Source organism: Choloepus didactylus, chromosome 2 (genome assembly GCF_015220235.1).
Source record: "Choloepus didactylus isolate mChoDid1 chromosome 2, mChoDid1.pri, whole genome shotgun sequence".
NCBI classification, from domain to species: domain Eukaryota; kingdom Metazoa; phylum Chordata; class Mammalia; order Pilosa; family Megalonychidae; genus Choloepus; species Choloepus didactylus.
The window spans coordinates 121374512-121390638 of NC_051308.1; the positions used below are offsets into that span (position 1 = coordinate 121374512).

The following is a 16127-nucleotide window of genomic DNA, read 5'->3' on the forward strand; positions in this document are numbered from 1 at the left end:
CCAACTCAACAAAAATATATTGATATTTCTAATGACGCCATTGCAAAAAGAGAGAGTCATTCATCAAAGAGCCAAATTCTGACCTAGAGTACCAAGATGCACTTGATGAATTCATACACCTTTAATCTCCATGTTCACACTCAATTTTGACCTGCCATATCTACGTGTCAGGTAATAACCACCTACAGTCTTCTGATACACTAGAAGTATCCTAGCTATTTGTTTTAGAACCCTATTTTAAACACCACAGAGGTCCCTACTCAACAGCACATGTACCATAACATCTAGAAATTATGGAAATATTGTTGAGTATAAACATATGTCCTTACAACTTAATAAATATGGCAACAGAATAATATAAACATGCCATTGTTCTTCTTTTGCTAGTATCCTAGTAGAATACAAGTAGTAGAGGGTTAAGAATCATGAAAACATGTCAATTCACTAAATATCAATTCAGTTAATTCTTTGAATACCAAATCACTAAATATACCAGTTTCTTTTCACTATTTGGTATTGGCTGACCAGTTTTTACTTTGTCTTCATAACAGCATTTTAAGGAACATTCAATTTGTCTCTAATCCTGTTTCCTGATACAGCAGCTTGAGATTGAGGGCAGAAAGTGGGAAATGAGATGAATATAAATTAGTAATTTAAGCCTTTGTAAATATATTTTTCTCAACTACATATTACAAGAATTTTTCATACTTAAGAATATAATCTCATGACATATTCTCTTCATGTTCCAAGTTTCCCTCTATAAATCACATATTTTTCATTTATACCTGTAGAAACATGGAGAATTAAATTGGTATGCTTTATAATACTGTTATGAAGGCAAAACAAAAACTGTTTAGCTTTAACTAAATAGTTTAAAAGAAACAAAAAATTAGGCATATTGGCCATTCAGTAACTGGCTTTCAACAAACCGACTAGAACCAGAGGTAGTGTGTCAGGCTGCAACCTGGAGCTCTATGATTGAGTAAGCATACCTAATTAATGTATTACCTTGTATTAATCAAAGAGGTGGGTCATCACTATCCTTGTTTTAAGGGCAAGACTGATTGCCAAAGATAAATAATTTAAGTCAGGCAGCATGGAAATTCTGTGAAAGTCTCTGAAAATGAAACATAAGATTTCTCGATTCCAATGCTTTTGTAGCTTTAGTTAAGGTACTAATGGAGTAGTTATGCTGAGCAGACACGGTGTTCTTTGGAAAAGGATATTACCTGAGGAGAAAGAAGAGGCACCTACACAGAAGTTCAACATCAGAGCCCAGCTGGATGAATTCACTGAAGAGCTTAAGAATGTCTGGGACATAAGAGAAGGGAAGCACAAGAAGAGATTCTTCCAGTTCACTGAGGGAAGAAAAAAATAAACATTAAAAATGCCACATTTAACTTACTTTTCCTTTACTATTGTTTTTCTGTTTTTCTACTTGAAGAGATCTTGCACATTCAGAGATAAATACTTGTCTATATTCTAGATTTCTTTCTTTTTCCTGTTTTGTTTTCTGTTACATTTAATTTTTTTAATCCATCAGGAATGCAGGAATGAATTTTGGTCCAAGGTATGGTGGGAGAATCTAACTTTTCTTTTCTCTAAACAACCAATTTCTCTCAAGTCTTTTCACTTCTTTTACCATATATTGAATCCTTATATATAATACAGTATGTTTCAAGGCTTTCATGTCTGTTCTGATGATTTGCCTATTGATTCTGACACCAATACTGCACTGTTCTAATTATTGCCAACTTCATAGCTTTTTACATAGGAGAATAACTCTCTCTTATTATTCTGATTCGGTTTACTTTTCTGGAACTAACTCCAGTATCATTTCATCAATTCCTATCAGAAATCTCAATAGGGTTTCAACTGGGATCACAAATCTATAAATTAAAGTAAACACATTATCACCATTAATCTTAATTTTCTTTTGTTGTTCTCAAGTTTTGTAATTTTCCTAAGATAGGGCCTGTTTATTTCTTGTTAAAAATTTATTTAGATACTATGATTTGTTATGAAAAATAACCTTCAATAGGTCAAACTCATAAATAAAATAAAAAGGTAAATCACAAACAAGAGAATTATTCCCAAAAATATCTGACAAAGGAAATAAAGAATTCTTAAAAACAGTATGAGAAACTACTAAAGAACATAAAGATAGTAACTAAATATTCACATAAAAAAATACAAATGGCCAGTATAAATGATAAACACTTTAGTGTCACTCATATCAAAAGAAATGAAAATAATAATACCTTTTGCCTCTCAAACAGGCAAACAATTTTTAAAATTTTGGGAAAAAAATCCATATAAGTGGCAATATTAAACCTTTAAAAAGTTCCATACTTGTTCAGTTATTGAACTCTTAAAAATAATCAATAGTGATAACAAAGATTTATGTTAAGGGTATCACTGAAGCATTACTGATAATAGCCAAAATTGAGAAACAAATGCAACACAAAATAATAATTCATACAATTTTTTTAATCAATTCAATGATGTGTTTTTGAAGAACATTAATTTTGACAATTAAATGCTCAGGAAATATTAAGCGAAAAAGAGGAGGATCTAAAACTGTATACAGCATGATTCCAACTCTGTACATACATAGATAACTATCAATTATAAAACATGCTCAAATATGTTAGCTAACAAATTCTAATAATTTTGCACCAGGACTCACCTTGACTTGATTCCTTTAAAAATCTCTAATACATAAGCTGAAGGCTATAAAGGAACGATAACACCATTAGTGATATTCTTGATTTGTTTCTACAGAAGCTCTCAAATTTGCACACCCTAAAAGCAGGGACTCCTCTCTTACTTGAGAAGCAGTGTTCTTTGGGTTACCTGGATCTGGGTTCACAACTCTGCAACTTACCAGCTATGTTACCTTAATATATCAGTCCAGCTTCCTTACGTATAAAATGAAGATACATTAACTAACATGATTACTGTGACGGTGAATGAGATGTACAACTAAAATGCTAAGAAATTAGATTGCTAGGTGAAAATATATTCTCCTGTTACTTATTTTCTGTCTCATTTATCTGACTGATTTATGTCAACTTATCCTGCAAAGATGTCAAAGTTCACTTGGATAAATAGAATCTTCAGAGTCCTTTGGCTACTAAGCATAAATAAGTACCAGAAAACAGACTTGGAAGTTAAGCCAAAGTGGTCCTTTTGAAATATAAAATATTCTAGATGATACCACCAATCAAGAGAGATTTTTAAAGCTTAAGTATTTCCCAATACAGCCACCCCCCCCCCCCCCCAAATCACAATGCCTCTTCTTCACTTTCTCTCTTGTCTCTGAAAATGACCAGTGGATAAATAAGGGGAAACTGTTAAGACTGTCTACTCACAGAGATATTGCCATAAGCCATGAGAATGGGGTTGATGGGAAGAGGAACCTATGAAGAAGTGATTAAGTAAATAATTAAACACAAGACTTTTGATAGTGCTTATTACATGCTATAGAATTAACAGTATTTTACAATTTTTAAAAGAGATGTTCTAAAAACTGAGAGTACAAGAATTATCATGCCTTTTAGCTTTAATGTTTGGACCATACACTAGATCTAGAAATCTGAAATGGTCACCTTGCCCCCCCAAAACCTGACCATCAAAGGAACATAAGTTTCTACTAAATATAATAATCACTTCAATCTATAATCTCCTATCCTTCCCTTTTCATTAAAACCAAACTTCCTTCCTCCCACAGTTCCCTCAACTTCTTCTAAGACCTGAATTAGAAGAGATTCTATTATATCTATCTCCTTTACTGATCTGAGTTAATAACTCCTGAAACAATGGTTTCTTTCTCAGTAACTGTCTCTATTTAGAAATGTTTCTCAGAGTTTAACTTAATAGACTATTTTACCTCTTTCCCTGCAGCTTTACAAATGGCTTTGTGTTCTTTCATTTTTGCAGTTTCTTCTCGGTATAGCTCAATAGCCTCCATGATTCTTTCTGCCTAGGAAGATGACAAAGGACAGAAATCAGCACAATACACTCCATCATCCTGGGATACTGAAATTGGAAGGCCTGCCTAGAAATTAACAGAAGTAATAGCTCAAATCAGTTTAATAAAGATATGCCCAACAGAGTGCCAAACAACATTTAAAGTCATCTTTGGTTTTCTTTCCTTTTTTTTTCTTTTTCCCCAAATATATGGGGAGGTGACTAAGTGTCATGGACTTAGGTAACACACTGAGTAGGGTAGCTCCCAAGAACACCTGAAAAGTACCGCTTTCAGGAGGAGCTCAAGCTTTCCCTTCTGAAAACCATGCACTAAATAAAACAGATTCAGGACTATTCTTTGCTTGGCTAGAAAGGAGGAACACAGAGATTATGCTCTCCATCTTTAAATTTCATTAGTGTATTTTCACAATAGGACTATTTGGTGGAAAAGGGATAAGACTTTTACTAAAAAGTTGGGATATTATTAGAAAGTGAGAGAACACATTCCCTATCAACTTACTGCTTTGACTGTTTCAATGGTTTTCTTTCCAGTAAAGTAACTGTCGCCTTGAGTCTCCCCTGGAACCTGGCAGAAACACAGAGAGCTTTGAACATGATCATTGACAAGAGTAAAAGAGCAGATTTAATTAGTCTTACATCCATAAAAGAAAAGGAAATATTTTTACAATAATGATAACAGTACTATCAGCTAACATTAATTGAGCACTTACTATGCTACTCTTCCAAGCCCTTAACCATGCTACTTATAGACACTATGCTAAGCATTTCATATGCATTATAGTAAGAATTTCCTGTGCCCAAAAATATTTAAAGAGAAAGCCCAGTTTCTCAAATTCTGTTTTTAATTCTATGGTGGATTAATAACTCCCTGAGATCTCCTTAAAAAAAAAAAAAAAAAAAAAAAAAGCCCAAGTGACAATTATCCAACACTGAATGTTACTTGTCCCATAAGATTAGGATATGGAGTTGAATAAAAAGATTCTTTCCCATTTCAACTCGTGGTTAACTCTGGCATCCAGCCCTAATTCTACCTCCATTAGAAATCTTTAAATTATAATAAATGTCAAGATAATTAATAAGGTAGACTCTCAGGGTCCCAAAAGATTTACTCACTGCTGGTTGGTCTTCTTTGGCCACACTCTCCTCATATTCTGCTTCTCTTTGCTGCCAAGAGACAGATAACAAGTTAATATGAGAAAGAAAAAAAAAACAAAAAACATGATCTCTTATGTGAAGTGAAAAACAAGGCAGCAAGAAGGGGCTTCTTTCAAAATATAATCCACTAATGACATCTTTGTCTCTGCCTGGCTTCTGAAATGGGTGACACTAGTCTTGGAAACACATCTCAGGGAGGTTCTTGTGCTGAATGAGGTGTGACAGAAAACTTCAGGTAGGACAGTCTGTTAGATACCCACCAGCATATCTGTAACCAAGCCTAATGTTCTTACCATCTCGCTTTCTTCCTCAAGAATAAGAGGCTCCCTTGTTCTCTCCCAAAGTCTCAGAGATTTGTCATGGGATGATGACACAACATAATCTCCACTGGGGCTTACAGCCAAGCACCATATTTCCTGGTGGTGCCCCTGGAGAAAATAAAAAACAAAAACCTTGAGTAAGAATACTTCATTTATAGGCCACCACCTGTTTACATTAGTGGGAGATCAACACTCAATCTTAAAACTAATTCTAGAGTCCCAGGCAAGCAAAGCAGGCAAGACATTAATTACCTCCAGAGTTTGTATGTGTACAAATTTGTCTGCATCCCACTGCTTAATCTTATGGTCTTTCCCAGCAGTGAAGAAGAGATGAGACTTCGGTACAAACTGTAGATACATCACACTGGAAAGTGAGATAAGTTTGAATTGTCATCAAAATATAGGCTGGTAAAAAGAGTCTTACAGAAACAAAAGGATTTGCTGTTCTAGAGTGTCTGACTACTGACATTTAAGTACTATTAGCTTATCACTGTCTGAGAACACTAAATAAAAGACACAGATACCCAAGGGAAATAATACTTACAGGAGACTTATAGGGAAGTCTTTGAAAAGACTACACCTACCTGTCATCATGAGCAAAGAGAGACTTGTGGCAGTCCCCAAAGTCTAAACCCCAGATTTTCACATTCCTATCAGCAGAGCCAGTTGCTATTAGTGCTCCATCCTATGAGAAAGAGGAGTGAACCATTATTTTACATGATTGTCTGAACTTTGTAAATTAGATAAAGAAAAACTAACCTGAACATTTAACCTATTCCTTTAAAAATCATTAGCTTCTAAAATGTTTATGACATAGCCTCTTATCACTATTTCTCTTAATCATTCCTATTTCAATGCCATGTTCAAATGGTTGTCAATATAACAGAAAAATTACAAATATTTTTAACACTGCAACTTACTCTGTGCCACAGATCATAGACATCTACAGCATAGGGCCAATTACTTTCACACAGAATAGTAACTTTTTAAATACACATCACCACTCCTAATCATAACTAGACACCTTACAAAAATCAGGCTTCGGTCAGGAGACTGAAAGTATTCATAGTGAAGAATACCGTGACTATCTAAATATAAAGCTAAGTCCCATTCTGTTCACCAATGTTATCCTTCAGAAAAGAGGGGAACGACCCTTGAAAAGTCTTTCACTTCAGACTGCTTTACCAATTACAGTATTTTAGACACCAAAGTACTGTTTGGAGAAGTCACAAAAAGGAATTACTTATGAAGATTAGTTGAGACAGTACTTATGGAAAGTATTCTGAAAACATTAAAGTAGTGTGTGTGTATATCTATCTATCTATCTATATATATATATTTAAGGATATGATTATGTTACTTCATGACTGATTGAAGTTAGATATGTAATAGAACAATAAAAATAAATATTCTAAATGAAGATACCAAGCCAGAGAGTATCTGCTTTAGAAAAGATAACCTACTATTACCGAGACACTATTTAAACTCTACTTACATAAGATATGTCCATGCACAGAACAGGTAGTTTGTGTCCATACAGTGAAAGAAAAAACTAAACAAAAAAAAAAGTATAAATAATTCACATATATATACGATACAGGCATAATTTATTACATGTGAGTCTAAAATGTAACTTTAAAATACAATACTGAACACTTTTCTGGATTGCTTTACACCTACATTTTCAAAGAAAACAAACACAGAAGGTAGCTTGTTAAGAGTACCTGGGCCCACTATGCAGATTCAACATGTGCCTGCCAAGAATACTCCCCTGGAAGCATTACTGCCTCAGTCAGAATATGGGAATAGGTCCTGTTAATCTATATTTTAAAAAGCAATCCAAATGATCCTGATGTACAGCCAAATGTGGAATCACTGCCCAGGATCCTTAGCAATGCTCTCAAAAACCACTGGCTTATTAAAGGATCTCTGCCCACAAGATTTTCTGAACATATGAAATATAGTTTGCTTAAAAAAAAAATTCATGGGCCATAGGATTCTTTTAAAACTTTAGCTTCCCTAATGCACATAAAATGGTTTGATTCATTCACACACAAATTTTTAGAAATATACTGGACACAGTAAAGGACACTTTTTTAATAGTCTCAACCCAAGTTGTTAAGGTCAGTCACTCAGAAAGAAAATATTCCCAGGCATAATCATTGTACCTTCAGAGTGTCGACATAGAAAATTTTCACAGTACAGTCCAGCAAAGACACAGCCAATAGCTTGTGATTGGGAGAGTAACTGACACACAGAACGTCCTCATCAAGTTGCAAGGTACGGGTTTGCTTCACAGAAAGCCTAACATTTTAGAAAGCCATCAAGAAAAATAAATACATAAATGAGTACTTCATAAATGCAAGCAATTCCAAAAAATCAGTGTCACAGAGTCCCATGAAATACTTATGTCAAAAAGCCATTCAGTGGGTCCCCATTTTCACTCCTGAAAATGGACACAAATAAAAAAATGTATACTCACCTCTTTTGAGTACTATTTTCATCTTTCACCAGTTCAAAATCCCAGAACTTGACAGATTTATCTGCACTGCCAGTCACAAAGCCATGCTGAAAATCAAATGAAACTTCGATTAAAACCTATTTTAATTAGCACAGAAACTTTGATAAGAAGAAACATCAAAATATTCTAAAAGGCATTTTTACTTAACAGCAGGGGATAACAAGAAAAATATGCCTTCTCTTAACATCCTTAACTGCTATTTGGCATTATGCCCTCTAAACTCCAGATTTATTTTTTTCCAAATATAATATCTACTCTGACTGCACCAATGTTTGACACCACTGAGAATATCAAAAAAAAAATCTCAAAATGTTCTAAGCAACAGCACCCATCACTAGAGTAAATATACCATTCCCCTGGTAACTACTTTGAAAGGGAGCACACTTTCTTGATTTTTAAAGGCTGACATATTTGCTAAAAATACTAGTCATATACAGTCATAGAATATGGACAAAGAGAGAAGCAGTCAAGTTTACTCTATCCTCTGCTTTGTGCTGCCCAAAAGAATATTTCCCCTTAAGAAGTATCTCAAACCACTGGCAAAAAATCATGAGAGTAAGCTGTTTAATGTCATGTAGATGATGATCAAGAGCAGATATGAATAAGAAACCATTTCTTAATGACAGCTATTCATATTATCAGGTGTATGGGATGGCATCATATATTAAGTCTAAAGATTAGACAAATCTTTCTTTGAAGAAACCAGAGATATTTTTTCTCACGCAGTAGTAAAAACTGGATAAAAGAATTGGGAAATGCACCCAAAGCAGTGAAGCCCAGATATTTAACATCTGGTTCATTTACCTGATCTGGAGAGAGAGACATGGACCACAGAGCTCCATCATGTGCATCTACTGTCTCCAGCAGATTTCCTGAGGCCAAGTCATAAAGCTGCAGCTTCCCTGTCTAACAAGACACAGAATGAGCACACCTTGCCTGAGCACATCTACAATTTCCCTGATTCAAGCCTACACAATTTAGAAAAGATTTAATAACCAAAGAAGCAACAGTATGGTCAGTTGCTTAAGAAATGGATCACAAGTTATGCTCTGTTTTCTCTATTTGAATAATTGCTGCCAAATCCCTTACTGACATGTTGAGTTAAATATGACAGGGCTGACACACCATACAACTATGGAATAGTGCAGCTTGTATTACTGGACTATGTGGTCACTTACGTGGTTTCCCCACCTCTGAAAGCGAAATATCATGGCCGTTGGCAAATCAGAATAAATAGGAAATAGCAAACATAAAAGCCTTTAAAGCTTAATCCATTAAGTGGGCTATCCTTTACAGTTATTGGCATGACCAACTCTACTCCATTTAGTTTTGGTTTCCTCTTCTACAGTGCACTGACAATGACCTACGTGCCAGAGGGGTGGGGAGTGGGGGTGGTGAGCAATGAACTAAAAAAACAACAGTAGCTTAGAAAACAATAATCTCATGGTTCCTGTTTAGAGCTCTGTATGTGCCATGGTCACAGTGTCAGCACGTAACAAGCACAGAGCCAAGGCCTGATCTATGATGAGATACTGCAGTATTGTGGAAAGAGCATAAACTTAACTTAAATCCCAGGTCTGCATCTTTCCAACTCTGTGACCACTGGTGAATTTATCTCCATGAACCTGCTTTTTCATTGTAAAACAGAGTTTATATCATCAACCTCCCAAAACTGTCATGGGGATTAAATTAGATAATGTATGTTAAAACTGACTAGCACAGGGAAAAGCTAGAGATTGTGTTTTAGTTTTACAGGTAGTTTTCGAAGCTATTAGCAAAATGCTTTCGCAACTGCAAATATTCAATGGATATTTGTTAAAAGAATGAATGAAAAATGAGGGAAGCTTTTAACTGAAATGTTAGCATTGTTACCCTGACAATGAACCTAAAATCTCTCAAGACTATTTTACACTTTTTTTGCTGGCTAAGAAAAATCTGTTGTGATCCATAGATTTTCTAATAAAAATAATCATATACACATGCCATTGCTTTATGGGGGTAATGACAAATACTTGCAAAACACTTTTCAAAACATTCCATAGACCTTATTTCACCCTATTCTCACTTCTACTACTACTGCTATCTAAGCTACCAGCTCATATTTATTGCGTATTTGCTCTGAGCCAGTCTCTGTGCTAACTGCTTTACATACTTCCTCTCTGTGACATAGGTTACTGACATCATTTCACATGAGAAAAATAAGGCTAATAGGATTAAGTAACTTGCCTAAAGGTCACGAAGTTGGTATGTGGCCTAGGATTCAAACCTAGGCCAGACTGGTGCCAAAGCTGTTGTCAGAAAGCAAGTGTCATCATCCCATTATATAGATGAGGAACACACTAAGAGAAGTGTATGTTCCTTGCTCCCAATTACCCCTTTTGTTGAGGGGGAGAATGTGGATCCAAATCCACATCTTCTTGCTGCAAATTCCAAGCTATTTCCACATGGCTGTCTCCCAATCTGACTGGCAGCTGGGAATGAGGACTTGGTCAGTTTGCCTTTATTGAATACCTCTATCTGCCAACTATGACGCTAGGTACTTAGTATACTTTATCATTAATCTACCCAAAACATGAGTTTATAAAAAGATACATGAAAGGACAATCACCAAAATGTTAATGGTATATATATGTGAGTCATCATTTTTATTTTCTTCTTAATTTTACATATGCTTTGATTTTTACACCATATAAAGAGACAAAGAATACTTAAAAAGGGCAATCAACTAATGCCCTCCCATATTACCTAACTCTACTACATGTATGCTAACAAAGGAACAGGATTTTGTAAACAACTTTAAGAATATTAAGTAGAAAGGCCCCCAAAACCAAGAAAAGGTCTGTTTACCTTTGTTCCTAAGATCACCTGCCTATCACCAGGTACAAAGAACGAGCAAAGTGCATAGTCACAGGTCATCGTGCGAATACACTGCAGGGTAGACCTGTCAGGAAGGAGGAATAAAGAACTCATTATGTTAAGAGGAACTGCTTCCCCATCTTAGAGGTTTGAATACACATGTAGTCATACAGACTAGTCAACATGAGAGAAGACAAAAGCCTCAATAACTTTTGGCTCAAACCTAACTATTGTTAAAAGAGAAAACATTAAATTGCATCTAACTTTGTTTTCTTTGTTGGGACCTCCTAATCCTAAGAACAGGCAGGGCAGAGAAGAGCCTCTGTTGTGCTCCACAGATACCAATCTACCATTACAAGAAGCAACTGAGCCCAACATTGCAAGTCAAATGAGCATATCCCTACAAGCAAAGTTCATCTTATAGGACCATAAACATTCATCCATTCAACAAATATAAATCAAATGGCCATTCATTCAACAAACATTAACTGAATGCCCACTATATGCCAAGTACTGCTCACGGTGCTGGAAAATTAATAGGGAACAAAAGAGGTCTCTAACCTCATATATCTTGCCTCATATTCTTTGGGGGCAGGAGTAGACATAAACAGTAAACAAATATGTAAATATTTGGTATATCAGATGATAGTAAATGCTATAGAGAAACAGTGCCGGGTTAAGGGGATGCAGAGTGCAAGAGGTGAGGAGCAGATTGCAAGATTGTTATTGGATTGAGTAGATCAGGGAGAAAGGGTGTAGACAGATGGGGGACGACGGTACCAGGCAAAAAGAACAGTGAGCACAAAAGCCATGAGGCAGGTGCATTCTTGTGTTCAAGGGACTGCAAGAAGGCCAGTATAGCTCCAGGGGAACAAAGGAAAGAGTAACAAGAGAAAGATCTGTAAGAACTTTGGCTTTTAGTTAGTTAGATGGAATTTTTGGAAGTTATCTACCCTGCATTATAGAAAGATTACACTGTGTAGAATACTCTAAAGAGGGGCAAGCTAGGAAGCAGAGAGACCAGTTAGGAGGCTACAACAATAACCCAGATGAGAGTTGATTCGTTTGGATCATGGTGGTAGCAATGCAGGTGGTGAGATGTGGTTGGATTCTGAATAAGTTTTGAAGGCAGAGTTGATATGATTTGCTAATGGATAGAATACGGGATATGATAAAAATCAAGGATGGCTATAAGGCTTTGGGCTTGAACAAACGGAAGAAAGTCATTATTGAGATGGGGAAGTCTGTAGGAACAACAGGTAGGAGAACTGGGAAAAAGAAGGTCAAAAGTTTAACTTGGGACATATAAAAGTTTGAGATCCGTAAATAGACATCCAAGTGGTGATAGAGAGTAAGTGTTTGGATATGATTCTGGTATTCAGGGGAGAAGCCAAGGATAGAGATATAAATGTATGCATCATCAGCACGGAGATGGCATTTAAAGGGGTGTAGATAGAGAAAAGGCCCAAGCATTCAGCCCAGAAGAGCTCCAACATTTAAAGATCAGAAAACAGGATCCAGCAAAGACTGAGAAGAAACAGCCAGCGACAGGAAGTAATGAAAGTGAAATAAAAAGTGTTTCAAAAAGGAGAAAGTTATCAATTCAAGGAGGGATTGCCAAATGAAGTTGATAGGCCACTAGGTTTAGAAACATGAGCATCACTGATGAAATGATGAGAGCTGTTTCGGAAAAACTGTGCAGGTAAAAGCCTAATAAGACAGATGAAGAAAGACTGGAGAGAAGGAATCAGAGACAGTGAGAAATGGGGCAGTATCTGGAGAGGAGGAATGTGAAGAGAATAATTATTTCTTTTAAGATGGGAGATATTATAACACATCTGCATGGTAAGGGGAAGTGATTCAAAAAAGAGGGAAAATTGATGATGCAGGAGAGGAAGAAAAATTGCTAGGAGAGGAGAGGAAAAAAGACCTGTTACACAAGTTGTGATCAGCCTTAGGCAGGAGCAAAACAGTATCAGGAGGAAAGGCAACGTATGTCGGTATGGATGCAGCCAGGTAGGCAGACATAGGAACATTTGTAAATATGAACATTCTCTTCTAAATGCTTCTATTTTTTTCAGCAAACTAGTAAGTAAGGTGATCAACTTAAAGGAGCTGAGGGATTTTAAGGTTTGAGGAGGAGAATGTGAAATAGTCATGTAGGACAGTAAAAGAATGAATGAGAAATACTGCAAGATTAATGGGTGGCATTAAATGCCTATCTGAATTTAAAGGGTAAGCAATATGATTGTATGTTTTTCTCTGGCCAAGTACAAGCTGCGAGGCTCCAGACATGGAGAGAGCTTTAAGATGTTTATTGCACCAAATTTAAAAAGGCAGTTTTTCCTACTCTAAACTCCACAGGCCTATCGCCAAAATGCACTGAAGATACATTGTGAGGGAATTGTATCTAGGGCATTAAGAAGCCAATAACCACCAAGCACACCAAAACATAATTCAAACGGAAGAGAATACTACTAGATGAAGCTATGGCAAACATCGCTTCACAAACCTGTTCCATATCTTAATGGAATCAGCTGCTGCTGAAAGGATAGCAATATTGTCAGAGCTGAATGACAAAGTCCGGACATCACTGCGGTGACCTCCGATGGTAATTCTGCTTGTTCTGACAGGCTGAGGCATAGATGTGGATGCATTCAGTGAATACAATTCCACCAGGTTGTTTTGTAGGAGGAAGACAGCCTTTAACTCTCCTTGAGGTGAATGAATCAAGTCAAAGGATCTGTATGGGAAAATATTCATATCAAATATTCTAGGCATCATCTTATTTTACAGGTTAACTTTTTCTAAGACTGCTTTGCACCATCCTTGATCTATATGAAGTTTTGAACAAGTATAAAGAATTTTACAAATAAAGGGGTGCTGTGAGTATTATGTAGTAGTCAAGTATAGGCTTTTAAGCCAAAGAAATGCGGGTTCAGACCCTGGTTCTGATATTTCTCATTTTTATGAATCTACTTTTTATGTAAACTTAGGATATATATTTTTTAAAATATTGGCAGTGGGAAAGAACAGTAAATGAATAACTAAAAGGTTATTACAATCCCAATATGAGATGATGAGTAAGGGATCTCTTGGTGAGGGCAGCAGGAACAGAATGTGACACAGGCATCCTTGATCACTCTCTCCTAGTATGCAATTCATACAGACAGCTAACAAGTATAATGAAAAAGCCAATAAAATTTTATCGCTCTTTATTTATATAATAGCCTCAATAACATATCTTTACTCACTTGATTTTGGCAGAAGTTTTGATGTTAGTCACCCGTTGGATTTCATCTTGCAATGTCATTTCAACATTGATTTCAAGGTCTTCCTCCTCCCCTTTGCAGGAATTTAATCTAGGCAGGGGAGTTAAAAAAAAAAAAAAAAGAGAGACTATCATGCTATCACTTTTCTAAAAGCAGCTTTGTTATTACTTGAGTTCAAGTCCTGGCTCTGACACCAACAAACTATGTGATCCTGGGAAAGTCACTTAATGACACAGGATTATCACCAAAATTAAGCAATGCAGTATATGTGAAAATGCTTTGTAAGCTATAGTATCATGTAAATATGAAGTATTACTCCATTAAATTGGTACCCACAATAAATGGACTCTATAGCCCATAAAATTTCCAGGGATAATTCTGGATATTTCAAATTATTTCACTGATATGTTTCTTGCAAATGTTTCGAACTTCAGGACTTTTTAGAAAATTTATTAACCTGCATATAACAACTCAACCATGTCACCAAGTTGTGAAAAAAATCAGTTTTTTTAAAAGATCTACCACATCAGATGACTTATTCCTTTGAAACTTGTAAGTTTTTAACCATCGAGAAATGGATTTCTACAGTTACAGTGACCTATTTCAAAGTTATTCTGCTCTCAAACTTCAGTTTATGTAACTATCTAGTCTTTCTTTTCAGTCCCAATGGTTAGCATTATACAACTCAGCTTCCTTTCTTACAGGCTCTGCCATTTAAGATACACTGCCACCCTCTAAGAGTGAAGCAATTTAAAAGCTATTCCACTGCTCCCCTAGCCCCCCTGAAAAGTTCACAGTAATCTTTTAAAATCAAGATGTCTCAAGGGAACAAGATCTTGAACTAACTACAATAGCAGTTATTTTTTAAATATGTTCTATACGGCTCTGAGTTCAAGAACCAGAAATATACTAGTTATAGTCTCTAAAAAGTAGAAATTCAAAACATGAATCAACAGCATCACACAAATTCTTCTCTAACAGTAATTGCTAATAACAGAATAATATCATCTCCATTGAAGAAGCCATAATTTTTTTATCAGTAAAGTGTGGTCTGGCTCACCCAGGATACTTTACTATTAATGCACAATTAAAAAACGTACTTTGCTTTCTTTCTAGCTTTCTTCATCTTTTTATCCTTTTTCTTCTGAATTTCCTCTTCAGAAAGAATAAAAAACACTTCTAACACTGAATCAGTTCCCTAGAAAGGCAAAAGGTTAATGTGAGTGCAGTGTAGGCAATTTATAATTTACCTTATTCTCTTTAAGACTGAAACAATCTTTATTTTTCTTCTCTTACTAGCTGTATTACCTAAGTCAGTTTACTTAATTTTAGTCTGTTTTCTCATGTGTAAAATGGGAATTCATATAACGAATTATTAACATGACCAAAGAAAACATATGAAAGGAGAATGAGTCTCTGAATGGAACTGCCTAGTCCTTGCTATTTTCTAAAAAGCCTGGTGGTACTCACATGACAAGCAAGAATCCTGCCTGTCCTGTCGACTACAAGGTTCACAACTCTGTCTCTTCCTTCCCGCATTATGGAACCAGCCTTTCTGCATGAAAGGATGCGCTACAGAAGAAGCCAGAAAAACAGGATGAAAGTTAAATGTAAGTTCTGCTGAGCCTCTGTAAAGATATGATTCTAAGAAATGTAGGCAACAAAGTTAAATATTCCCTACAATAGTGGCAAAAAATTCAATGTTTAAATCTACAATTCTCATATTTCCTGCCATTCAACTCTACCGAAGATGAGAAGCAAAAAATATTTACCTCCTCAGGAGCATCATCCATTTCAAGAGTACCATCCTCTGCTTCATGTGTATTCTGTATTCCAGAGGAAGACTTTTTGATTTTCTTGGACTCTGGTTCTTCTAGGTCTTCAATCTATTTCATAAAATGGGAAAATAAAAGCTGACATAATGTGTTCCATGATGACCTAGAAACCTCTCCTTATGGCCGCTAATACCTTCCAATTAGTGATCTCTCTGACCAAATGTCTTCAATGGCA

General features: G+C 35.8%; 2 protein-coding genes across 5 annotated transcripts in view; one reads left to right on the forward strand and one right to left on the reverse strand.

Moving 5' to 3' along the window:
• Window positions 1–4128, forward strand: part of SPAG17 (sperm associated antigen 17) — a 281073-nt gene extending 276945 nt beyond the window's left edge. For all 3 annotated transcript variants that reach the window (XM_037826256.1, XM_037826259.1, XM_037826258.1), the window contains one exon: window positions 3943–4128. The gene's annotated coding sequence lies outside the window, so the exon portion shown is untranslated. The remainder of the gene's footprint in view (window positions 1–3942) is intronic.
• The window catches only part of WDR3 (WD repeat domain 3), a 30838-nt gene that overhangs the window by 3985 nt on the left and 10726 nt on the right, over window positions 1–16127 (reverse strand). For both annotated transcript variants that reach the window (XM_037826260.1, XM_037826261.1), the window contains exons 7-25: window positions 15890–16003; window positions 15588–15689; window positions 15218–15315; window positions 14100–14207; window positions 13358–13588; window positions 10837–10930; window positions 8794–8895; window positions 7951–8036; window positions 7637–7772; window positions 6964–7020; window positions 6053–6153; window positions 5721–5832; window positions 5442–5576; window positions 5107–5157; window positions 4493–4558; window positions 3893–3985; window positions 3375–3422; window positions 2690–2733; window positions 1230–1358 (exon numbers count right to left, since the gene is read on the reverse strand). In XM_037826260.1, the coding sequence (XP_037682188.1) occupies window positions 1230–1358; window positions 2690–2733; window positions 3375–3422; window positions 3893–3985; window positions 4493–4558; window positions 5107–5157; window positions 5442–5576; window positions 5721–5832; window positions 6053–6153; window positions 6964–7020; window positions 7637–7772; window positions 7951–8036; window positions 8794–8895; window positions 10837–10930; window positions 13358–13588; window positions 14100–14207; window positions 15218–15315; window positions 15588–15689; window positions 15890–16003 (1907 nt within the window). The remainder of the gene's footprint in view (window positions 1–1229; window positions 1359–2689; window positions 2734–3374; window positions 3423–3892; window positions 3986–4492; window positions 4559–5106; window positions 5158–5441; window positions 5577–5720; window positions 5833–6052; window positions 6154–6963; window positions 7021–7636; window positions 7773–7950; window positions 8037–8793; window positions 8896–10836; window positions 10931–13357; window positions 13589–14099; window positions 14208–15217; window positions 15316–15587; window positions 15690–15889; window positions 16004–16127) is intronic.